The following is a 25,996-nucleotide window of genomic DNA, read 5'->3' on the forward strand; positions in this document are numbered from 1 at the left end:
AAATTGCATAAAAGAGATGGCACAGAATTATAAGTGCAGTAGATTAGTAACTTCAATAATGTCTGTTCACAGCATGATTGCAGTAGCACTGCTAGCCATTGGTGAGTTCAATATAATATAATTATAATTATAGCTATATAATTTGTTGGTTGAGAGCTAGTGTAAGAAGTCTAAGCTAATGTCTTATGCATATGCACGAATGGCTTTGGATGTTGTTTGTTCGAATTCTGCAGTATGTTTCTCTGGCCTCACTATGCAAATGCCTCCTGGACCTGGACCGGATAAACCAGGACCAGGCCCTGGCTCTGGCCCGGATAAACCTGGACCTGGAGGACCTATGGCTAGGCCACGTAAGTTGAATGGTATTCCACCTGCACTTAGTATATACATAATAATTATATATGCTCTCAGAATAGCATAATTATTCTTGTAGACTGCAAATGGATCAGGAATTTACATTCGTATAAATGCATGCATGCAGCTCCACCTGTGAACGAGAACTTCACAATGACCTGTATGAGTCAAGAAATGAGGTCTCGGCACATCAGCTGTGCTCCAGACGGCTCATTTGACCCGGTGCAGTGCATGGGTAAGAAGTGTCACTGTGTGAATACTCAGACTGGAGAGGTACTTAGACCAGTCGACCATAAGGCAAGGAACTGCTCAGAAGGTGAGACTGCTAGTACAATATTGTACTCATGCATAGACCTATTGAAGTGGGCTGTCTAATGTATTTGTATAGAATAGTGTTAATGTGTGTACATGCATGATTATATATATAATAATGGTTTGTTTTCTTTTCTATATATATAAGGTGCAGGAGTCACTTGTAAGCGACTGCATTGTAAACCCAAGATATGTTCTCGTGGCTATCAAAGCGGGCCAGATGGATGTGATACATGCATGTGCGAACGTAAGTACAATGACTTAAGAGTGTATTGAAAATTGACCTTGCATGTGCTATACCGTATAGTGCTGCAAATATATCAATATGCGAACATAAAATATTACGTTAAATATTACGTTTTGACCAATTTTACGAAAATAATTTCTGAATGGGAATGTACAGGGCTCGAATAAAAGCTTAATAATAATAATTATAGTGCTATACAAATTTATGCGACATGGCATAAATAGCATTAGACACTAGTTGATAAGATCTACATGGGAAGTACATGGGAAGTACATGGGAAACGTGCCTCAGAGCAGGTATACTATGGGACTTAGTATATATACCTGCAAATTTACTTAGTATACCTAGCATTCCGTTGTCAAGTAATTGTATTGTAGTAATTGTATGTAGTCAAGCGGTTTGCGCATGCGCACTAGTATCTAAACACTGTTTTGTCGGTGTCCATGTGATTTAGAAGCCCTCAGCCACTTTAGTACCCTCGCTACGCTCGGGATACTAAATCAGTGCCTTTGGGCTTCTAAATCCCATAGACACCTACAAAACAATGTCTAACTATTATTTAGTTAGCATCATGCACGCGTAAACTTCTAGCACTATAGTACTTGCTAACTAGCACTATATTATAATATACACCAACGTATATACAGTGGAATCCCTCTATAACGGACACCTTTGGGGAACAATGTTTTGGCCTTATACAGAGGTGGCCTTTATACAGAGGTGGCCTTTGTTGAGAGGTTGTTTTGTATGCAAACTGTCATTTGGGACCTGGATGCCTGGCCGTTATATAGCAACTGCATGGCCTTTATTCAGAGGTGGTTGTTAACGGAGGTTCCACTGTACATACATTATCCTTTATAATTTAACCTATGAATGCATGCACTCTAATATATATACACACAACAGCTCAACCACCACTTGTTGAGTGTGGCTCCATCAGTGAACTGATAGAAGAGAGGATGTGTGACTGCAGCTGTATCGAAATCAAGGGACTTGCAGGAATGAAGCCCATGAAAGGACCCAAAAAAGACTCTTGTCCTGCTTGTAACATGGCCTGCAATGACGAAATGCCTACAGGTACTTATTTATTATGTCTCGGTGTGCACATGCATGCGCAAGCAAGGTATACGGTAATGTGTTTGTGTGTCTGTGTGTGTAGTCAAAGATCAATGAAAAGTGCAAGTAAAAGTCTATAGGCTTCTATGCATGCAGTCACATTTTCTTTGGAATTGCAAAATAATGCTTCGTTGTCGAGTTATACAGCTGTGCTGTTGCAGCAGACATATAAATGCAATTCAGTGATTCATGTAGTTTGAAGTGCTTTCATCTGGTGGCGTATTGTTGAGCTTGTTTGGTACAGTTCTCTGTGCACAATTGTACTCTTGTATAGAGCCCTAACACTGTATTTGCACCTAAAACTTGTTTAATGCAAAACTCTTGTTGTTGACATCAGATCACAATTAAGACATAATATGTTGCGTTTCTTCAGAGGCAGCTGATATGTGTGTGACTAGTGATACTACTTGCCCTTCTGGTAGCGAACTGAGGGTGGTCGGTCGTCATGGGAAACCAGAGTGTGTAGCACGTAAGCACAAACAACAATAGTTATGTAATACAGTCATATAATTATAATTATCATTTCTGCTCATAGACACTGTATCAAGATGTATACCACCTATATAGCGTTAAATAGAGTAGCTTAATTTGAACGGCCATAACTTATTTCCATTTGTCCCATAACGTTGATTTCTGAAAGACTTAGATGGAGCTCTTTAATTGAGATGGTATAATTATTATGTTCAGTTATAATTTTTAACGGCTATAATTTCGGAAAAAGGGCCATATACTGAAAGGTCTAAAGTTAATGTTATTGAACAGACAAAAATAGGTCCCTTGAATTTAGAATCTGCTTTGTAACTAGATTGATAGTCTTATTATAGATGCAAAGTTTTATCTGTCTTAATTGTATCTCTCTCTTGTTATAGAACTGGTGAGTGATGACGTGTGCATGGTAACAGAGGAGCCGTATACAGGGAAGGGACCACGTGGTAGAGTCAAGGCCGGGAATATTGCTCAGATGACAGCCGACTGCCAGGAAGGATTCTCTTGCGTTCAGACTGGCCACAGGAAGCGTAACTGCAAGAGCAGTGAGTTAAACTGCATGTGCATGCATGGTGCCAATAATTCCATTGTTTAGCTGATACAGCGCTTCTATCAATTAATACATTGTGAGGGTGAACAGGATGTCTCTCATACAAAACAGATTGATTATTTGGCTCTCTCCACACACAGCACAATGCAAAATGGCTCTTAAGAACAATACAAACATTGAGTGTAATAAAGAGGGTAACTTCAAGCCGCTACAGTGTGATCCCATAGTATCAGCTATTAATGAGAGTGAATCAGGCGGGGCAAGGTCAAGGTCAAAGAAGCGTGATCCAATGATGTGTCGATGCGTTGAAATGTTGTCAGGAGATACTATAGTGAGCTCAGAGGTCAGGGTGGAGCCAGGGATGAAACGACCTAACTGCCGATTTAGAGGTAAATTATTTTTATTATTGACGAAAAGTTGACATTTTTAAGCGCCACCCACTCACAGATTGCAAAATTCCTGGGACCCGAGGACGAGGCAGAAGAGGCAAAAAAGAACGAATGTACAGAGTCCAACATGGAGATACTTATTTTGATGCAGCCAACTGTCGAAGTTGCCAGTGCATTGATGGAGATGCACAAGCTTTCTGCAGGTAAAAGACACACGTCTAATTATACGTGTATGTGATACTTGTAATTAAGTGTCGTGCTGTTACTAGAGTATTATTAACTCTGTATGCAGCCAGTCGTGCTCATGGTAATACTTTGATATTACTTTAATTTTTATTCTTTATTACTTTTATCTTATTCAGTGCTTCTGTGGGTAATTGTGAGGCAATCACGGGTCAGAATAACTGCACATTGGAGGGTGGCTTGATGATACTTCACGGTGAACAGATGACCTTCGAGTGTGAGAAGTGTGGTTGCAGTAACGGGAAAATCAGCTGTGTCACTATCGGAGACTGTGAGGTACAAGGGGAGGAATGTCGTAAAATGTTTTCTGAGTTAGTTATGTAGAGGAAAGGCTTCTTTAGGCTACTTATAAATTACTAAAAATCACCTATCAGGCTGCTCTAGGTTAGTTTTCATTTCAAACATCATGCATGGTATTGTTTTGCCCTGATCATACCAACTCTCCGACAATTTAAGACTGAAGAGGTGAACATGTGCCAACAGTGTGAGATGCTACCACCGAACCCAGTGTGTGGGCCCGATGGCCGCAACCACAAGACAGAGTGTGCTGCTGTCTACTGTGCTGGGATACCTGCCATTGCCCTGCTCGAAGGACCTTGTCAGAGCAACGTGAGTTTGTTTTTAATATTAAAACACATGGTCACAACTTTATTATTTGTCGTATGAGATTTATTTTCCTTGTGTGTAGGATGTGTGTGAAATTTACCCCTGCGATAACGATACCTTCACCTGTGTTCCTGGAGGGGGCGTGGCATGTGTCGGCACCGGTGGCTGTGAACCAGACCAACTCAGAACATGCAGTATGTGCAGTGCTACGTACATGTACTCTAATTAGAGCTTATCAATAACTGCCATGTTCCCATCTCACTGTTGTGTATACCCTTCCCTACATAGTCGACCTGGACACTCTCCAATGCACTGGGAATGAGTCATCATTGATTTTAGGATTTGAAGTTTGTGGTTCGGATAACATCACGTACTCGAGCATCTGCAGCCTCCTCCAAAACACAGTGGATGTGCAGATTGCAAGCAGTGGTTCTTGTGAGAGTGAAGAATGTACCAGCATTGGAGAGGTGAGTTAAGCCGTTGATTATATGTAAAATATTTCATTTTATCTCCTATAGGTTTGCGGTAGTGATGGAGTAACCTACCCTAACCCATGTGTTCTGAGAAGCCAGGCTGTCACTAGATTAGACTATCCTAGTGCTTGTGTCACTAATGGATCCACTGCTGAAGCAATCTGTGAAAGTGTTCAAACACAGGGACTGTGTATAGTGAACACTGACAATTGTGACTCTCCCCACCTCCCAGAGAATGGCTGCTGTCCCATATGTGGTGAGGGTTAATTCCCTCTTGGTTAATTATTCTTGCATGTACGACACTGGCTCTCATAATACTCAGTGAATTCGTCAAAATATATGTGGGCTATGTCATTATAGTGAAACATTAATTTTTAGCTGAAACAATAAAAGCGTGTATAATCTCAGCAATAATGTGAGCTTCATGCATTGTTGTTTGTTTTCGCAATGAGTGTAATAGCTCATTAAATTTGCAAAAAGTGGCGGTAAATCTTTTTCTAAGGCTTGTATAATTATAATTATACATACAGGTGGTTCTGTGACGATAGCATTTGATCGAGATGCACTAACAGTTGCTGGTTCTGCTGACTACGACTTCACTTCAGTGGACAACATAGTCATCAAGATTCTCCAGCTATTTTACGAAATCCAATGCACTGTATTTGTCGATGTCACCACCACGTACAATGTTGAGATGTCACTCGTCTCTGAGAACACCACGTACACATATGAGTGTGTAACACTAGCAAAGGTATAAGTGTAATCAAGGGCTTATAAAAGAGAAGAGGGCATGCAACTCGGGTTATTCTCAGAATCAGCAAAATACGAAAATAATTCGCTATATACGGTATTGTAATATGATATTCAATCTAGAAATCTTCATTACGTGTTCACATACACAGAGAATTGTCAATACACATGCATGTATACTAGTATCATTGCTACACACACATACACACACACACACACACACACACACACACACACACACACACCACAAACAAGGAAATTGCTAGTACTGTGAATGGAGACGTCGTAACTACTGGTTCCAGGCGCAGGAGACAAACAGATGATGATGAGAGCATTCCACAGATATTTGAGTATGCCATAGTAGCGTCCACATCTCCCTTGGTGTCTGATGACTCTACAGTACAGCCTGTCGTTACTGATGTTGAGGCTACAACTAGTGGAGCTCCATCGCTTCGAGTGACACTAGGCGCTCTCTCACTGTTGGTGTTGAGCATGCTCTCCGTACTGCTGGGATAAACTCTATTTAGCTATAGTCATAGCTAGTCACTCTGACTGTACTGCTATATTGTGTAGTTTCCATTAAGTATGAAACAGTTAATTGTATACTTCACCGTGAAACATGTGTTAATAATTTTGGTCAAATAATTTTCATCGTGAGTGACCGTACCGTATAGAAGAGGATTGTGAATGCGCATGCGCAGCACGGCACGCGATGCCCCTAGGGCTTAGCTACTGGGGCCCTTAGCTTCTGGACTTGACTTGTTTAATTCAGTTGCCAACCCAAGTTTTTAAAAGAAGGATGATGTGGAAGATGTCTACCGGTATGCACTTGCACAACACCATTGCGGTGTTAATTCTTGCTATTGGTAAGTGGACCAGAGTCAATACAGTACAGTATAATTATCTAAACTCCTTGCTTTTGTTTTTACAGTATTGTGCCTCTCTACTGTCAATTGTCAAGGTAAGAGTGAAAAGTGCATTAAGGTGCAGTATTGGTTTTTAGCACATGCTAATTATTTATGCTATTTTATCGTGTTGCAATAGCAAATATGTTATAGTTATAACACGGGCACGAGGGATGTATGGAATATATTGCACTGAAGCACGAGGGCGCCAGCCCCGAGGGCTGAGTGCAATATATGCCATGCAGCCCGAGTGCACGTGTTATAACTAGTTTATATCCCGAGGGCATAGCAACATAACACTGTCCTAGTAACACAATATAAACAGCACAAAAAAGACAGAGACAACTCTAGACACAGCTCCATCTCTTCTCTCTTCTAGACGCCAGTATCTGCAGCGTATAAGATTGGCATGACCGACGAATGGCTTGACACAAAATTGTTGGAGTTTCAACTGAAATCTGCAAAACAGCCCCACCCCACTTCTGGTGCTGCAAAACAGCCCCGCCCCACTTACTGCTGCAAAGAAACAGCCCCACCCCACTACTCAGTAAATACATGGTATTAGCTAGCTGCTGGTCTACGCTCGGCCTCATAACCAAGCCAAGAAAGCTCGCTTCTACACTACTGCAAAACAGCTCATGCCCCCAGCAAAAAGAGCCACTTCTAGTGCTACGGTGAAGCAGAATTGACATGCATCACGATGTCGAGGACTAGGTCGATCTAGGAACACAGAATCTTCCACAAAATGAATCTTGGACAATTTTAAAACCTGCATGGTTGCAAGAAGAAACTCCAGCAGTGCTGAACATTCATTCCTGCATGGCTGGACATACTTTGATACTCATGCGTATTAATTTAATTTTAATTTAATTGTCTGTCTAATTGCCAGAGGGGCGTTTTGCGGTCAGTGCATTATGACTTTGCAGTCAGTGCAATATGACTTTCAGCAGTGCAATATGCTTCATATTGCACTTGGCAACAACGTAGCAACGGGATATAAAGCATGCTATTTCTTATATATAATATATAGGCGCTATTATTGCTATTTCATATCGTGTTGCTAATAGCAAATAATTATAGCATACTATTTCTTATCTGGCGCTATTATTGCTATTATTGCTATTTTTACTTTTGTTGGTATATATAACAGGAGCACATTACAGAAGGAGCGTCTTACCTCGGGAATCGCATCTCGTGGAAGTTTGCAAAGCATGACCTTATATGCAAAACCACTAAGTGGGTCTGCGGGCGAGTGCTAATTGAGCTGACGGTGCACTTTTACCAAGCATAGGTCAATAAAAGTGAAAAGTTACAGCTAGCTAGCTAGCTATAGACCTGGAAGTAAACTCTCTCTTCTAAGAACCCCAGTAAGACTCCCTACTGCAAAAACAAAACACCTAGTATGTGTTAGTCTAAGTCTAGCAAACTTTCTCTGTACAAAGTGACTGGATATCTCTTTCCTTGGCAATCTGTTGTAGAAATTACAACAACGGTAACGAATCGTTATGATGAATTAGATGAAGTTGTATGTGAGCTCCTCCCTGACAAACAAACTGTAGTCTAGGTAACTGCCTTATCAGTCAAGTAGGCTAAAAATCTGTGTCCTTTGATGTAAGCTTTGATGTCTCTTTGTGCATATGTAGTTTAAAAAAAAAAGAAACCTTTGACTAGCTAGGAAGAGTAGCAGCAGTAGTAGTAGGAAGAGTAGCAGTAGTAGTAGCAGTGCAAGCAGGACTAGGACTAGATTAAAAAGTTGGTGGAACGAATAACTGACCGTTTGGACGTCACCTGGCTGCCAGACTTTCATCTGGACTCTTCCCCCTGAGTAGCTGGCCTTTCTCTAAGCCACAAAACTGAGCAAGAAGCTGAAGAAGCAGCTAGACAGAGACATGTACCTAGCCTTGAGAATTGGGAGGCGTGGCTCAACTAGTTAGCCCAGCCCAGAGGAATTGTTACCGTGGGTACTGAACAAACCGTAGAAGTAGGGCTACCCCTGGCTTTACTGAATTAACTAGCTGTGTCTGCTGTCTAGTTGGACCAGATTTAGCTAGATAATGGGGTAGAGAATAGTTGAGCGGTGCTGTGTGTAGCTTGAACTGTACTGGCTGGCAAGAATCTAGTAAGCACCCTATGCACTGATAACTCGTCAGAATGGAGGGTATGTTCTAGGGATCTGGACAGCTGTACATCCAAAGGAGCCAGGGAGTGCCAATCATCTTCTCCCAGTCTCTGACACGCTAAACAAAACGAGCTAGAACTGGGAGTCCCAGCTAGAATTGCTAGCCGGATCTAGACTAATAGAATGACATGGAGGCGTGGTGAGGCCGGATCCACACTAATTGATCGACCTAAAGACGCTCCTGTTCCAGACTTTCACGAATGGTAAGGAAAGGGTTATGCTCCTATTTACAGAACTTTCTGTACCTCACCAATGACAGTCTCTTCCATGATGTATACCAACATCCATCAAAGATATAGCTATTCATTTGTGACAGGGCCAATGAAAACGGACCTTAACGCGGCAATAATTAAATTAAGCTATAGGCCAATTTAGTAGAAATGAAAAACATGGGCAAAAAATTTTTTTTTTCACAGGTGCTAACTTCAACCCTTCCTCTACCTACCTGTAAAAATTTGGGTCTCTACGAAGCTTTAAACAGGTCAAGCGCGGACGTTGAAGAAACTCACCGAACGTTCATTTTTTACAATGAAATTTACTGTCTACGTGAGGGGAAATTCCCTGGGAATTTCCCTATTATTGTTAATTATTTTTAACAAATAAAAGATGACAACTTGTACAGGACTATTTCATCAGCCCAGTACTTACAATCATCAAGAGGAGCCAGGTATATTATAGCTCCACTTCTTAACAAACATAATTTAGCAACAGAAATAGATTAGAAAGAGCAGCTATCTAGCTAGCTAGCTTGGCGTAGATCCACTCTTGTTTCTTTAGATGTACGTATCCCGTGCCACTTGTCCTCATAAACACTCCATAACAACCTACAGATAAGTAGTAAGTTAAGATAGACACAATATCAATGTCACTTACATTCTAGCCAATAGACAAGCGTTTCTCAGGCCTCCGACACTTACCACCACCTGGGGGAACCATCAATATAAATGTTATACGACAATTCCACGCAGTTTCCTGGGCCCTCCATGATGTGATCACCCATCCCATCAGGCCTGTTACTACTAAGCACAATGGCAGTGATACCAGTACTAAATTAAAGGAGGAAAGCTTCTTATAAGGCTACTAATAAGTTGAATCAAGCCTTAGATCGATACGGATGAATACTAAGTGAAAGACTACCTATAATAGATCACTTAGGCTTCCTTTAAGCTGTATGAAGGACAGAGACACTTTCTGTAGGCTCCATACAAGTGAGGGATCTTTTATAAGACTGATACATTACACAGATAATAAGTACAAGCTTATAACAAGACATGAGAGCTTACCATTTGAGCGACGGGAGTCTTTGTCTCTTTATTTCTTCGAAGATCCCTCCTACATAGCTATACTAGCTAGCTAGAGAGTCCTAGAACGCCTAGCCTTCATCTAACTAACTTGTCTTATCCAGAACATCTTTTACTAAGCTTTATGAGTATACGGAAGTGCCCGGAAGCCAATAATTGAACTTCAATTATCATGACGTTTGAGCGTCATTTACTCAAGAGGGCGTTGCAATACCTTTGTAGCTTTCCCTCGAACATATCTCCGGAAAGAAAGTAGCTAGGAGGTCGATCTTGGTATCATTTTGAAGCTTAAAGGACGCCCTATCCGATTCAACAATAAAAACTGATTCGAAAATGCCCGCGTTAAGGTCTGTTTTCATTGGCCCTGTCACATTTTAGCTCTTTCTGGCTCAACCTAGCTCTCCTGCTGCTGCACTACATACAAAATCCGTTTATAATAATATTCACAGGCTGACCGCGGTCTGTAATTTATGTACACAGTACTTACACACTTTTCTTATAAGGCAATGCGGCGTTTACGAAAGCACACGAGATGCGATTTCCGAACCCATGCACAGTTATACGCTCCTTCTGTAATGTGCTCCTGATATAATAATAGTATTGAAACATGGTATTAGTATAATCAGGAGTACATGTACTCCTGATTTAATGCATGACTGTCTGTACAGTATGTGGTTAAGGTATTATATCACGTATACACTCTCAGAATACATTGTCTGTACGTATCCATACTTTAAACAAAACGTGCACACACAAAACGTTAGCTTCACATGTATATACAGCTGCCTATATTGATTCACTAAACTTGTTCATGCATAGCAACCTGTCCCCCGTTGACTGCCCCTAATGATGGTAGCATATCGTATGGCCTCGCTGTTGAGACCAATGGCGGGTATGATATTGGCGACGTAGCCACGTTCTCTTGTGATAATAACTTCATTCTGTCGGGATCCACCACCAGCACGTGCCAGAGTGACTACACATGGGACAATAGCGAACCCACCTGCCAAGGTAAGTAGTCTTGAAACGTTGCACTCCTGGTTGAATAATTATAAAGATACAATGACAAAGGTGCCACCGTATAGTACACATGAATAAATACTGATCCTTGTGATGTGTGGCATACATTTAATGCATGACTGTCTGTACACTATGTGGTTAAGGTATTATATCACGTATACACTCTCAGAATACATTGTCTGTATGTATCCATACTTTAAACAAAACGTGCACACACAAAACGTTAGCTTCACATGTATACAGCTGCCTATATTGATTCACTAAACTTGTTCATGCATAGCAACCTGTCCCTCGTTGACTGCCCCTGATGATGGTAGCATATCGTATGACCTCACTGTTCAGACCAATGGCGGGTATGGTGTTGGCGCAGTAGCCACATTCTCTTGTGACGCTAACTTCGATCTGTCGGGATCCACTACCAGCACGTGCCAGGGTGATAACACATGGGACAATAGCGAACCCACCTGCCAAGGTAAGTAGTCTTGAAACGTTGCACTCCTGGTTGAATAATTATAAAGATACAATGACAAAGGTGCCACCGTATAGTACACATGAATAAATACTGATCCTTGTGATGTGTGGCATACATTTAATGCATGACTGTCTGTACAGTATGTGGTTAAGGTATTATATCACGTATACACTCTCAGAATACATTGTCTGTATGTATCCATACTTTAAACAAAACGTGCACACACAAAACGTTAGCTTCACATGTATACAGCTGCCTATATTGATTCACTAAACTTGTTCATGCATAGCAACCTGTCCCTCGTTGACTGCCCCTGATGATGGTAGCATATCGTATGACCTCACTGTTCAGACCAATGGCGGGTATGGTGTTGGCGCAGTAGCCACATTCTCTTGTGACGCTAACTTCGATCTGTCGGGATCCACTACCAGCACGTGCCAGGGTGATAACACATGGGACAATAGCGAACCCACCTGCCAAGGTAAGTAGTCTTGAAACGTTGCACTCCTGGTTGAATAATTATAAAGATACAATGACAAAGGTGCCACTGTATAGTACACATGAATAAATACTGATCATTGTGATGTGTGGCATACATTTAATGCATGACTGTCTGTACAGTATGTGGTTAAGGTATTATATCACGTATACACTCTCAGAATACATTGTCTGTATGTATCCATACTTTAAACAAAACGTGCACACACAAAACGTTAGCTTCACATGTATACAGCTGCCTATATTGATTCACTAAACTTGTTCATGCATAGCAACCTGTCCCTCGTTGACTGCCCCTGATGATGGTAGCATATCGTATGACCTCACTGTTCAGACCAATGGCGGGTATGGTGTTGGCGCAGTAGCCACATTCTCTTGTGACGCTAACTTCGATCTGTCGGGATCCACTACCAGCACGTGCCAGGGTGATAACACATGGGACAATAGCGAACCCACCTGCCAAGGTAAGTAGTCTTGAAACGTTGCACTCCTGGTTGAATAATTATAAAGATACAATGACAAAGGTGCCACCGTATAGTACACATGAATAAATACTGATCCTTGTGATGTGTGGCATACATTTAATGCATGACTGTCTGTACAGTATGTGGTTAAGGTATTATATCACGTATACACTCTCAGAATACATTGTCTGTATGTATCCATACTTTAAACAAAACGTGCACACACAAAACGTTAGCTTCACATGTATACAGCTGCCTATATTGATTCACTAAACTTGTTCATGCATAGCAACCTGTCCCTCGTTGACTGCCCCTGATGATGGTAGCATATCGTATGACCTCACTGTTCAGACCAATGGCGGGTATGGTGTTGGCGCAGTAGCCACATTCTCTTGTGACGCTAACTTCGATCTGTCGGGATCCACTACCAGCACGTGCCAGGGTGATAACACATGGGACAATAGCGAACCCACCTGCCAAGGTAAGTAGTCTTGAAACGTTGCACTCCTGGTTGAATAATTATAAAGATACAATGACAAAGGTGCCACCGTATAGTACACATGAATAAATACTGATCCTTGTGATGTGTGGCATACATTTAATGCATGACTGTCTGTACAGTATGTGGTTAAGGTATTATATCACGTATACACTCTCAGAATACATTGTCTGTATGTATCCATACTTTAAACAAAACGTGCACACACAAAACGTTAGCTTCACATGTATACAGCTGCCTATATTGATTCACTAAACTTGTTCATGCATAGCAACCTGTCCCTCGTTGACTGCCCCTGATGATGGTAGCATATCGTATGACCTCACTGTTCAGACCAATGGCGGGTATGGTGTTGGCGCAGTAGCCACATTCTCTTGTGACACTAACTTCGATCTGTTGGGATCCACCACCAGCACGTGCCAGGGTGACCACACATGGGACAATAGCGAACCCACCTGCCAAGGTAAGTAGTCTTGAAACGTTGCACTCCTGGTTGAATAATTATAAAGATACAATGACAAAGGTGCCACCGTATAGTACACATGAATAAATACTGATCCTTGTGATGTGTGGCATACATTTAATGCATGACTGTCTGTACAGTATATGTGGTTAAGGTATTATATCACGTATACACTCTCAGAATACATTGTCTGTATGTATCCATACTTTAAACAAAACGTGCACACACAAAACGTTAGCTTCACATGTATACAGCTGCCTATATTGATTCACTAAACTTGTTCATGCATAGCAACCTGTCCCTCGTTGACTGCCCCTAATGATGGTAGCATATCGTATGACCTCGCTGTTCTGACCAATGGCGGGTATGGTGTTGGCGCAGTAGCCACATTCTCTTGTGACACTAACTTCGATCTGTTGGGATCCACCACCAGCACGTGCCAGGGTGATAACACATGGGACAATAGCGAACCCATCTGCCAAGGTAAGTAGTCTTGAAACGTTGCACTCCTGGTTGAATAATTATAAAGATACAATGACAAAGGTGCCACCGTATAGTACACATGAATAAATACTGATCCTTGTGATGTGTGGCATACATTTAATCAGGAGTACTCCTGGTATAATTAATAGTATGGCTAGGAGTGCAATATGGGATTATTAGATCCCATTTGAGTGTATTTAACAGGGAACTATGAGCTATAGTACCGGTACTATAGATTGCTCTGGGCTACAAACTACAAGATTGTACATTGTATTGTGATTTACAGATGCACATGTAATAACATAAAAATTATTGTAGCTAGATGCTTTGTCTATAGTAATATTATAATAACAGAACTAGAATGAAAGAGAGAAGCTCTAGTTTCTTTTTTTGGCTTTGTTCGAGAGTAGTAGGAGACGCTCGTTTTTTGGGCGGCAGTGTGCTGTGCTTTTTTGCTGCAAGGCTGCATGGGGGAGGAGCTGGATGTATGGAAGTGCTGGGATTCTAGCTTTGGCTTCTTCCTAAAGTTCCTTTCGCTTTGTTCAAGAGTAGTATAGGAGCCGCTCGTTTGCTGGGCTTGTTTGCTGCAAATTATAGCTTAGGTGTCTTCCTTTCGCTTTGTGAGAGTAGTACGAGCCGCTTGTTTCTTGGGAAGTGTGCTGAGCTTGTTTGCTGCAAAACTGGGGGAGGAGCTGGATGTTTCCGTTTTGTGGGTGGAGCTAGGACTATAATTTTGTCCTTCAAACTGAGGTGGAGGAACAGGGTTGACTTGAATATATAGAGACCACAGATTTAGTAGAGACACAGAGATGCCAACTTCAGGATATTAGTTTTCAAAAGAATAATGATGCAGTTGCTAGGTTGGCTGTTTATGTAGGTTGACTGTTGCTAAGCTAGTGCATTTTTAGTAGCCAATAGGTTTTGGGATCTAAATCAGTTAGAACATGTGCATTCGGTATCTATGGTTATAGTGTCCCTCATCCCTCGGGCTAAAGCCCTCGAGCTTTGGGACACTATAACACATAGATACCTCATGCCCATGTTCTAACTATAACATAGCACGAGTAACAAGCAATGGCAAGGATACTAATTGCACGAGGCACAGCTGAGTGCTATTAACCTTGCCAGTGCTTGTTATGAGCCGTGGCCGTTATTCGAACGTGCAGTCGTCAAGGCAGTAATTGCACGTCGTATGACGACGTGCAATTACTGATACGCGATTAATCACTGTACGAATCACAGTAAATAATAGTTATAGGCTGAGTCCAAGGTCTCTATGGGGTTTTGAGATCCGAAGGCCCGAGGCTGTAGCATCTCGAGCGTAGCGAGGGTGCTACTAAGGGCCTAAGGGTCTCAAAACTCCATAGTGACCGTTGGACGAGGCCTATAACTGATTAGAATAGTGCTAAGCAAGCTAAGCTATTATTAACACAAAGAAGACTCTGTTTCTACAAACCTCAAGCAACATTAAAGCTTTGCTCTGGCTAGTCTACATAAAAAAAACTCACATTGAAGGCAGTTTCCATCTCTTGCATAGCAAAAACGGTTAATAGAAAGTTGCTATTCTACTTAGTAGTTAGCTCTGCACTAGAGCACTAGCTATTGGTAGCTGCAAGAGTGAGATAAAAGCTACAAAGCGGCACTGCAGAACACAAAGACTTTTAAAAATTAGTTTTTAATGATGCACTGCATCATCGTTGCTATGACTTCAACATAAACTGTGTGTACTTGTGCATGTATAAAATAGATGTTGCTAAGCATTCCATGTATGATTGTATGTATCATGTAAAAAATGTTAAATGCATGTAGTGAACATTATAATGGACCTCCATAGAAGACCTCTGAATGACTAAGAGGTCTCTATGAGAAATAAAGGACCTCCAAGTAACCAATCAGATTGCACCATTTGTGACAAGCATTTTCTAAATAATACGACAACATGCTATTTATAACATTATGCTTGCTATTATTGCTATTTCTAAAAATTTAACTTGGATTTGCTATTATGCTATAAAATAAGGATTTACAGGTGAGCAGACAAGACAGATAAACTATAGTGGTTGTATTGTAAGGAGTGAAAGTGCAGCGATTTCGCTATGTATACTTCTCATTTAGATAATTATAACAATCATATTTGCTATACTTTTTTGCCTATCTACTAATTCAGTTTCTTTTGGGGGAGAAACCTGTGCTGATCTGTCAATGTTTTTTACTGAACTCGCCTGTGCTCCTGATGGCTCCTATGCTCCGGTGCAGTGCAGGGGCATGGAGTGTGACTGTGTCAACACTACGACTGGAGATGTACTTAGACAAATACCGTTCCCACAGAGGGACACCATCAACTGCTCAGCACGTTAGTTAATTTTAGCATATCCCTCTCGTACCACTTTAACCACTTCTTTTTTATAGCTGCATTCGTTTGCCCTCCATCTGCCTGTGGACCTACGATTTGTTCTCGTGGATACATGAGGGATAATAATGGATGCTTTACTTGCGTCTGTGAAGGTGAGTGTCAGTATTGCACTATCAAGTATTTTATAAAAATCTCTCTCTCTCTCTCTCTCTCTCTCTCTCTCTCTCTCTCTCTCTCTCTCTCTCTCTCTCTCTCTCTCTCTCTCTCTCTCTCTCTCTCTCTCTCTCTCTCTCTCTCTCTCTCTCTCTCTCTCTCTCTCTCTCTCTCTCTCTCTCTCTCAACGCACACACGTACTGTACACACAGCTGTTCCAGAACCTATTGAATGTAGAACTGTAACTGAATTGCTTGAAGTTCTCGGATGCCATTGCGACTGTATTGACATCACAATGATTGCTAGGGAAGTTCTTGAAACCACGAAGGACTCGTGTCCTACATGTAACCAATCCTGTAACAGTACATCGATGTCTGCAGGTATGTATAGTTAGACATTGTTTTGTAGGTGTCTATATGGGATTTAGAAACCCAAAGGCACTGATTTAGTATCCCGAGCGTAGCGAGGGTACTACAAGTGTTGTCTAATATTTCAATACATTATAGGCTCCTGTGTGACCCGTGACAGTACTTGTGAACGTCGTATGGAACTAAGGATTGTTGGCCCATATGGGACACCAGAATGTGTACAGCGTAAGTAAAGAAGACTTGCATGCCATGCAGGTGTCCGTGTGTTCAACTTGCTCCAATAATACAGAACCCAATGAAGGTGATGAGTGTATGATACCTGAGAGGAACCAAGACTCTACGAGTGGCCTAAATGCACAAATCAATATTGGACAGGACATGGCAACTTGTGCGGAAGGGTCCATATGTGTCCAGATTGCTCGTGGGGTGTACAGATGCCAAATAGACAACTGTGAGCATATACTAGTATAGTGTAGACTTCATTCACCTGCTTTTTTATTTATTCACAACACACATGCAGCACCATGCGCACTTGATCGTCAAATGAATCCAGATATTGAGTGCGATATAGAAGGCAATTTCATGCCTCTCCAGTGTCAGCCTGCTAACACCTCAATGCTGTGTCGCTGTGTGGATGTGACTAATGGAAATACCTTAAGCGGGACAGCTGAGGTCAGAGTGGAGCCTGGAATGCCAAGGCCGAACTGTCAGCCTCGAGGTAATTATAAAGATAATTATACAAAAGAAGAAATTGTTGTATGATTATTTCTTTCCTGTTGTTATAACAAACAGTTGCACATTATTCGTTACATTGTACAATTATTACACTGTCGTAGAAATAAAAGCACCGCGGGTGCTGATGCCTCGGTGGAGGTGTCAAAGCTACATAACATAAAGCTACTAGCTACTATAGCATTAGCTTTTATTATCATGATGAAAATTTTTGCATATAAAATTAATTCGCTGCATGCATGCAGAAACTCAAAGAGTGGGTAATATGTTGTTAAAACGATTGATGCCAAAAGTCAAAGTCTAAAATGAATGGCTGCACCAGCAGAGCCTTGCAGCTCTCTTCTCACTCTTGCAGCCACCAATAGCTAGCGTTCTAGTGCAGAGCTAACTACTAAGTAGAGTAGCAACACTCCATGGACAAGTTTTGCTACACACTCTTCTGAAAAGGCTGCAATGGCACTCCAAATAAGCAAAACTATCGAGAACCAAGCATTATTTTGCAAATCCACAAATTAAAATCCAAGAAAACATGACTAGAAGCCTATAGAAACTCTTACTTGCACTTCATCCTTGAGCAGCTGTAGCAGTCTACACAGACACAGACACACAGACATACACTATACCGTATACCTCATTTGCACATGCGCACCGAGGCATAATTAGATTATTAGAGCTTACTGCATTATAAAAGTGAATCATCGAATATAAGCACACCATATTAGCACATACGCTAACAATCGAGTTTTTCTACGATAGCCGCAATGTGATTTTGTTTTGCTATGACTTTCCTACCTACACGTGCATGCAGACTGCAATGTTCCTGGGAGTGGAAACGGTCGAATGTTTACGGTTAAACATGGAGCCTCTTACTTTGATGTAGCCAGCTGTCAAAGTTGTCAGTGCAATGACGGAGATCCTGGAGCTTTATGCAGGTAACCGGTACGATTGTTATACTAACTGTACATTAATTTGATTTTTCTCTCGTTCAGTTCCTCTCAGAACAATTGTGCAGCCCTTATGAGTCAGAATAACTGCACGTTGGATAGTGGCTTGGTGTTACCTCACGGTGAACAGATGACCATCGACTGTGAGAGGTGTGGTTGCAGAAATGGACAAGTCCGCTGTGTCACTATCGGAGACTGTGAGGTAGATTATTCAGTATTTAAAATATAGGTGAAGGTATAGCTCTGTCTCAATTTGTAGCGTACAAGTGATGAACCCGTAACGTTGAACATGTGCCAAGAGTGTGCGATGCTACCTCCGAACCCAGTGTGTGGGCCCGATGGCCGCAATCACAGATCAGAGTGTGCTGCTGTCAACTGTGCTGGGTTAGATGCCATGGAACTCCTCAATGGGGCTTGTCAGAGCAATGTGAGTCTGTTTAACATATCCCAGTATAATTGTTATTGTGATCACCTGTGTAATTATTCTTTATAGGATTTGTGCAATGTCTTCCCCTGTCCCACCGCCTGTATTGTCACAGGGGCCGTGGCATGTATCGGCACCTGTCAAGCGGACCAACTCAGAACATGCGGTACATAATCCCTTCATTTATACGCTCACACTCCTAATGTAAAATTATTTACAGTGTTAGTATGAATAATTATGACAATTTCTCCTCTGTAGTCAACATTAACACCCTCCAATGTGCTGCAAACGAATCTTCAATTGAATCTCAAGTGTGTGGTAGTGACGGTGTAACGTACTCTAGTACCTGCACCCTCCTCCAAACAACAGTGGATGTACGGATTGCACACAGTGGTGCTTGTGAGAATGACGAGTGTACCAGCATGGGAGAGGTGAGTTCAGCGGTTGATTATAATTATGTAAAACACTTCATTTTTATCTCCTATAGGTTTGCGGTAGTGATGGAGTGACCTACCCCAACCCCTGTATTCTGAGAAGCCGGGCTGTCACTAGATTAGACTATCCTGGTGCTTGTATCACTACTGGATCTACTGCTGAAGCGATCTGTGAAAATGTTCAAACACAGGGATTGTGTGCAGTGAACAATTACAATTGTGACTCCCCCCGCCTCCCAAAGATTGGCTGTTGTCCTGTGTGTGGTGAGAAATTATTGCCTATTGAAGCCGGTGATGTTGTTCACATTAATTTATTGTTCGATTATTTATCCAGGTGGAGCAGTGACAATAGCTTTTGATATAGATGCCTTGACACTTGTTGGTTCTATCGACTCTGATTTTCTATCATTTGGTTTTCTGGCATCTGAAGTTCTTAAGTTGTTTTCTGAAGTCCCCTGCACTGCGTTGATTGATATAACAGCTACCTCCGACATAGAGCTGTCACTAATCTCAGAAGATCCTGCTCAAAGTCAGGAGTGTGTGGCTCTAACAGAAGTGAGTCTGTTTCCACGAGTCCGCGCTAGAATTAGTGTAGTCATTGTACACATGGTCAGTAGAAGTGTGATTTAGCTTGAAAAAGAAATACATTTTTCAGCAAAAGTGAATTTGGGTCAACAATTATCTTCTTGGGCTTTTAGAAACCATTGATCACCAGAATTTAAATCACACACCTGTGTTATGTTGAAATTGTCTTTTTGCAGGAAATTGCCAGGGCTGTGAATGGAGAGAATGGAAAGCGTCGTAGGAGGCAGACATCTGTGGACCTCCCACAAGTGTTTGACTACACCCTAGCAGCAGACACAGCTCAGCTGGTCCCTAGACAAGTTACAGTAGCTCCTGTAACTACAAATGCAGTGGATTCCTCTCCTACAAATCCTTCAAGTGATGGAGCTATGTCTGTACATGTGACGCTGGGTGCTCTCTCACTGCTGGTGTTGAGTATACTGTCAGTACTGCTGGGATAAACTAAACTGAACTGAAACTGAACCTGAACTATTATAATATTATGCTATATGCATGGCTGCCATAATTATGTTATAGATAGTACATGGGCATGAGGTATCTATGTGTTATAGTGTCCCATATCACGAGGGCTTTGCCCGAGGGATGAGGGACACTATAACCATAGATACCGAATGAATTGAATTGAACTCTTAGTGTTCTTCGTAGAGACAAGAAAAGATACTGGTGAACCCATCAACCCAGCAAACGCTATAGTATGCTGGTAGTGAAAAACTGAACAGCCATAGCTAATTATCATGCAGCTACAGCTTTATTATCATTTCTGTACATTCAAAAATTGTACTTGTACTTTATACCCTCAAGCTTATAATTCCCTGGGAAACTATGTTATGGTTAGAACATGGGCATGAGGTATCTATGTGTTATAGTGTCCCAAAGCTCGAGGGCTTTAGCCCGAGGGATGAGGGACACTATAACCATAGATACCGAATGCACATGTTCTAACTGATTTAGATCCCAAAACCTATTGGCTACTAGAAATGCACTAGCTTAGCAACAGTCAACCTATATAAACAGCCAATCTAGCAACTGCATCATTATTCTTTTGAAAACTAATATCTGAAGTTGGCATCTCTGTGTCTCTACTAAATCTGTGGTCTCTATATATTCAAGTCAACCCTGTTCCTCCATGTACCTCAGTTTGATGGACAAAATTATAGCCCTAGCTCCACCCACAAAACGGAAACATCCAGCTCCTCCCCTAGCCTCGATCCCAGGCCGAGTTTTCGCTTTTATAACGGTTAGGCGAACAACTGGGCCTGGTACTAGTTGTCTGCGCATGCGTCAGTCGTTCGTCAGATTCTGACGAATGGATATTCTCGTTCACTTTCGTGACATTTATATTCGTGTACTATCGTGTACTAGAAGTCAGTTCCCGTTTTATCATTATTGGAATCGATTGGAATGGCTCTTAGCTGAAGCTTCTCTCTTCTCTGAAGCTTATTCTGAAGACTGAACAACAAGGGAAGAGGTATAAAGCTTTGTCAAGCTTGTTAAGGTCAGATATTTTTGTGTGGGCCCTATGGCTATGCTATCAAGTTTTGTTCATGTTTGGCAAGATCTACCGGTATGTAGGTAGAGTATAGTTTCATCATTGATATGGTGGATCAAGTGAAGAGTGTGAGCTAGAGAACTTGGTGCTGCCATCATCAGCTCGTCGACAATGACACTAACCTGTTTAATACGAGAAATTTAATATGTATAGATCTACACGTATTTAAAATGTCTACTTCTCTGTACAGGAGCAATGGCTAATATCCAGCTATCCCAACAGTGCTCCTCTTGGCTATACTAACGGACGAGACTGGACAGTTTGAGGTAAGGGTTTAACCGTCTTTGGTTTCTTTTAATATTGTCCTATACTCACAGGACTGGAGTATGACCTGCTCATTCGAGTGTTGCTGGGTAGCTCAGAGACATCAAGAGAATCTACGTTTTCTCAAGTAAAATTTAACTGAGTTATGAGTTGGGGCCTAGAATCAGAGAAGTCCAGCAGCCTGCTAAATCTTTTTGAAACGTAATTTGAAGGCATTCAATCATCCTGAGTTGCCCTGGGTCACTGTAATTGTGCTGCAGCACAACTGGCAACTCCCCAGGCCTTTGTGAAGCAGCTCTCTATGTGCATCTTTTGTGTACTCACTCTGTGCATTTTCTGTGTACAAATTTCTATTATTGATTTATTAAATATTTTTGCCGACCACAAATATACAATGAAAATTTGACGCATGCGCAGACAACTAGTACCAGGCCCAGTTGTTCGCCTAACCGTTATAAAAGCGAAAACTCGGCCTGGGATCGAGGCTACTCCTCCCCCAGTTTTGCAGCAAGAAACAAGCGGCTTGTACTACTCTCACAAAGCGAAAGGAAGACACCTAAGCTATAATTTGCAGCAAACAAGCCCAGCAAACGAGCGGCTCCTATACTACTCTTCAACAAAGCGAAAGGAACTTTAGGAAGAAGCCAAAGCTAGAATCCCAGCACTTCCATACATCCAGCTCCTCCCCCATGCAGCCTTGCAGCAAAAAAGCACAGCACACTGCCGCCCAAAAAACGAGCGTCTCCTACTACTCTCGAACAAAGCCAAAAAAAGAAACTAGAGCTTCTCTCTTTCATTCTAGTTCTGTTATTATATTACTAGACAAAGCATCTTAGCTACAATAATTTTTATGTTATTATACATGTGCATCTTCTTGTAAATCACAATACAATGTACAATCTTGTAGTTTGTAGCCCAGAGCAATCTATAGTACCGGTACTATAGCTCATAGTTCCCTGCTAAATACACTCAAATGGGATCTAAGAGATTATGGCTCATAATTCCCTGCTAAACACACACAAGTGGGATCTAAGATAATGCATAAGTATTATTTTATTATTGACAGAACTACTGCCAGATAATCCAACTGATTGCGCATGCGCGTCACAGTCGGGTGCATGGTAACAGAGGAGCCGTATACAGGGCCACGTGGTAGAGTCAAGGCCGGGAATATTGCTCAGATGACAGCCGACTGCCAGGAAGGATTCTCTTGCGTTCAGACTGGCCACAGGAAGCGTAACTGCAAGAGCAGTGAGTTAAACTGCATGTGCATGCATGGTGCCAATAATTCCATTGTTTAGCTGATACAGCGCTTCTATCAATTAATACATTGTGAGGGTGAACAGGATGTCTCTCATACAAAACAGATTGATTATTTGGCTCTCTCCACACACAGCACAATGCAAAATGGCTCTTAAGAACAATACAAACATTGAGTGTAATAAAGAGGGTAACTTCAAGCCGCTACAGTGTGATCCCATAGTATCAGCTATTAATGAGAGTGAATCAGGCGGGGCAAGGTCAAGGTCAAAGAAGCGTGATCCAATGATGTGTCGATGCGTTGAAATGTTGTCAGGAGATACTATAGTGAGCTCAGAGGTCAGGGTGGAGCCAGGGATGAAACGACCTAACTGCCGATTTAGAGGTAAATTATTTTTATTATTGACGAAAAGTTGACATTTTTAAGCGCCACCCACCCACAGATTGCAAAATTCCTGGGACCCGAGGACGAGGCAGAAGAGGCAAAAAAGAACGAATGTACAGAGTCCAACATGGAGATACTTATTTTGATGCAGCCAACTGTCGAAGTTGCCAGTGCATTGATGGAGATGCACAAGCTTTCTGCAGGTAAAAGACACACGTCTAATTATACGTGTATGTGATACTTGTAATTAAGTGTCGTGCTGTTACTAGAGTATTATTAACTCTGTATGCAGCCAGTCGTGCTCATGGTAATACTTTGATATTACTTTAATTTTTATTCTTTATTACTTTCATCTTATTCAGTGCTTCTGTGGGTAATTGTGAGGCAATCACGGGTCAGAATAACTGCACGTTGGAGGGTGGCTTGATGATACTTCACGGTGAACAGATGACCTTTGGGTGTGAGAAGTGTGGTTGCAGTAACGGGAAAATCAGCTGTGTCACTATCGGAGACTGTGAGGTACAAGGGGGAGGAATGTCGTAAAATATTTTCTGAGTTAGTTGTGTAGAGGAAAGGCTTCTTTAGGCTACTTATAAAATTAAAATCACCTATCAAACTAAAGTTAGGCGCTCTAGGTTAGTTTTCATTCAAGCATCATGCATGGTATTGTTTTGCTCTGATCATACCAACTCTCCGACAATTCAAGACTGAAGAGGTGAACATGTGCAAAGAGTGTGAGACGTTACCACCGAACCCAGTGTGTGGGCCCGATGGCCGCAACCACAAGACAGAGTGTGCTGCTGTCTACTGTGCTGGGATACCTGCCATTGCCCTCCTTGAAGGACCTTGTCAGAGCAACGTGAGAATATTAAAACACATGGTCACAACTTTATTATTTGTCGTATGATTTATTTTCCTTGTGTGTAGGATGTGTGTGAAATTTACCCCTGCGATAACGATACCTTCACCTGTATTCCTGGAGGGGGCGTGGCATGTGTCGGCACCGGTGGCTGTGAACCAGACCAACTCAGAACATGCAGTATGTGCAGTGCTACGTACATGTACTCTAATTAGAGCTTATCAATAACTGCCATGTTCCCATCTCACTGTTGTGTATACCCTTCCCTACATAGTCGACCTGGACACTCTCCAATGCACTGGGAATGAGTCATCATTGATTTTAGGATTTGAAGTTTGTGGTTCGGATAACATCACGTACTCGAGCATCTGCAGCCTCCTCCAAAACACAGTGGATGTGCAGATTGCAAGCAGTGGTTCTTGTGAGAGTGAAGAATGTACCAGCATTGGAGAGGTGAGTTAAGCGGTTGATTATATGTAAAATATTTCATTTTATCTCCTATAGGTTTGCGGTAGTGATGGAGTAACCTACCCTAACCCATGTGTTCTGAGAAGCCAGGCTGTCACTAGATTAGACTATCCTAGTGCTTGTGTCACTAATGGATCCACTGCTGAAGCAATCTGTGAAAGTGTTCAAACACAGGGACTGTGTATAGTGAACACTGACAATTGTGACTCTCCCCACCTCCCAGAGAATGGCTGCTGTCCCATATGTGGTGAGGGTTAATTCCCTCTTGGTTAATTATTCTTGCATGTACGACACTGGCTCTCATAATACTCAGTGAATTCGTCAAAATATATGTAGGCTATGTCATTATAGTGAAACATTAATTTTTAGCTGAAACAATAAAAGCGTGTATAATCTCAGCAATAATGTGAGCTTCATGCATTGTTGTTTGTTTTCGCAATGAGTGTAATAGCTCATTAAATTTGCAAAAAGTGGCGGCAAATCTTTTTCTAAGGCTTGTATAATTATAATTATACATACAGGTGGTTCTGTGACGATAGCATTTGATCGAGATGCACTAACAGTTGCTGGTTCTGCTGACTACGACTTCACTTCAGTGGACAACATAGCCATCAAGATTCTCCAGCTATTTTACGAAATCCAATGCACTGTATTTGTCGATGTCACCACCACGTACAATATTGAGATGTCACTCGTCTCTGAGAACACCACGTACACATATGAGTGTGTAACACTAGCAAAGGTATAAGTGTAATCAAGGGCTTATAAAAGAGAAGAGGGCATGCAACTCGGGTTATTCTCAGAATCAGCAAAATACGAAAATAATTCGCTATATACGGTATTGTAATATGATATTCAATCTAGAAATCTTCATTACGTGTTCACATACACAGAGAATTGTCAATACACATGCATGTATACTAGTATCATTGCTACACACACACACACACACACACACACCACAAACAAGGAAATTGCTAGTACTGTGAATGGAGACGTCGTAACTACTGGTTCCAGGCGCAGGAGACAAACAGATGATGATGAGAGCATTCCACAGATATTTGAGTATGCCATAGTAGCGTCCACATCTCCCTTGGTGTCTGATGACTCTACAGTACAGCCTGTCGTTACTGATGTTGAGGCTACAACTAGTGGAGCTCCATCGCTTCGAGTGACACTAGGCGCTCTCTCACTGTTGGTGTTGAGCATGCTCTCCGTACTGCTGGGATAAACTCTATTTAGCTATAGTCATAGCTAGTCACTCTGACTGTACTGCTATATTGTGTAGTTTCCATTAAGTATGAAACAGTTAATTGTATACTTCACCGTGAAACATGTGTTAATAATTTTGGTCAAATAATTTTCATCGTGAGTGACCGTACCGTATAGAAGAGGATTGTGAATGCGC

General features: G+C 41.7%; 3 protein-coding genes and 1 long non-coding RNA gene across 6 annotated transcripts; 3 read left to right on the forward strand and 1 right to left on the reverse strand.

The window, feature by feature from the left end:
• The first annotated feature begins 41 nt into the window (after positions 1-41).
• Positions 42-6,183, forward strand: LOC135340472 (protein jagged-1-like). Of its 2 annotated transcripts, none has more exons than XM_064536809.1 (16): positions 42-101; positions 234-350; positions 482-670; positions 815-913; positions 1,820-1,990; positions 2,403-2,498; positions 2,899-3,060; positions 3,206-3,454; positions 3,513-3,657; positions 3,817-3,973; positions 4,154-4,306; positions 4,386-4,497; positions 4,592-4,770; positions 4,822-5,032; positions 5,307-5,527; positions 5,782-6,183. In XM_064536809.1, exons 1-16 carry the CDS (start codon positions 59-61, stop codon positions 6,040-6,042), a joined length of 2,565 nt encoding a protein of 854 aa, XP_064392879.1. In that variant the 5' UTR covers positions 42-58; the 3' UTR covers positions 6,043-6,183. The 2 variants fall into 2 exon arrangements, with proteins under 2 accessions (XP_064392879.1, XP_064392880.1); XM_064536810.1 differs by having other exon boundaries at positions 821-913.
• A 77-nt stretch (positions 6,184-6,260) lies between these two features.
• On the forward strand, positions 6,261-20,325 carry LOC135340473 (sushi, von Willebrand factor type A, EGF and pentraxin domain-containing protein 1-like). Its single transcript, XM_064536811.1, has 23 exons — positions 6,261-6,392; positions 6,458-6,487; positions 10,731-10,922; positions 11,212-11,403; positions 11,693-11,884; positions 12,174-12,365; positions 12,655-12,846; positions 13,136-13,327; positions 13,619-13,810; positions 15,978-16,163; positions 16,220-16,315; positions 16,529-16,696; positions 16,823-16,909; positions 16,974-17,135; positions 17,205-17,402; positions 18,225-18,348; positions 18,406-18,562; positions 18,620-18,787; positions 18,854-18,950; positions 19,043-19,215; positions 19,272-19,482; positions 19,553-19,773; positions 19,980-20,325. The coding sequence occupies exons 1-23, from the start codon at positions 6,326-6,328 to the stop codon at positions 20,241-20,243; spliced, it is 3,753 nt and encodes a 1,250-aa protein (XP_064392881.1). The 5' UTR covers positions 6,261-6,325; the 3' UTR covers positions 20,244-20,325.
• Positions 9,211-10,289, reverse strand: LOC135340488 (uncharacterized). 2 transcript variants are annotated; one of them, XR_010396387.1, is made up of 3 exons: positions 9,894-10,289; positions 9,484-9,838; positions 9,211-9,434 (listed from the first exon to the last, which is right to left on the reverse strand). It is a non-coding gene; the product is annotated as an uncharacterized LOC135340488 (long non-coding RNA). The 2 variants fall into 2 exon arrangements; XR_010396386.1 differs by having other exon boundaries at positions 9,484-10,289.
• A 676-nt stretch (positions 20,326-21,001) lies between the features above and the next one.
• LOC135340476 (reversion-inducing cysteine-rich protein with Kazal motifs-like) lies at positions 21,002-25,960 on the forward strand. The gene is made up of 12 exons (XM_064536815.1): positions 21,002-21,298; positions 21,543-21,618; positions 21,670-22,867; positions 23,013-23,261; positions 23,320-23,464; positions 23,624-23,780; positions 23,968-24,120; positions 24,189-24,300; positions 24,395-24,573; positions 24,625-24,835; positions 25,110-25,330; positions 25,559-25,960. The coding sequence occupies exons 3-12, from the start codon at positions 22,714-22,716 to the stop codon at positions 25,817-25,819; spliced, it is 1,842 nt and encodes a 613-aa protein (XP_064392885.1). The 5' UTR covers positions 21,002-21,298; positions 21,543-21,618; positions 21,670-22,713; the 3' UTR covers positions 25,820-25,960.
• Positions 25,961-25,996: the final 36 nt, after the last annotated feature.

The sequence above is a fragment of the Halichondria panicea genome, chromosome 8 (assembly GCF_963675165.1).
Source record: "Halichondria panicea chromosome 8, odHalPani1.1, whole genome shotgun sequence".
In the NCBI taxonomy this organism is placed as follows: domain Eukaryota; kingdom Metazoa; phylum Porifera; class Demospongiae; order Suberitida; family Halichondriidae; genus Halichondria; species Halichondria panicea.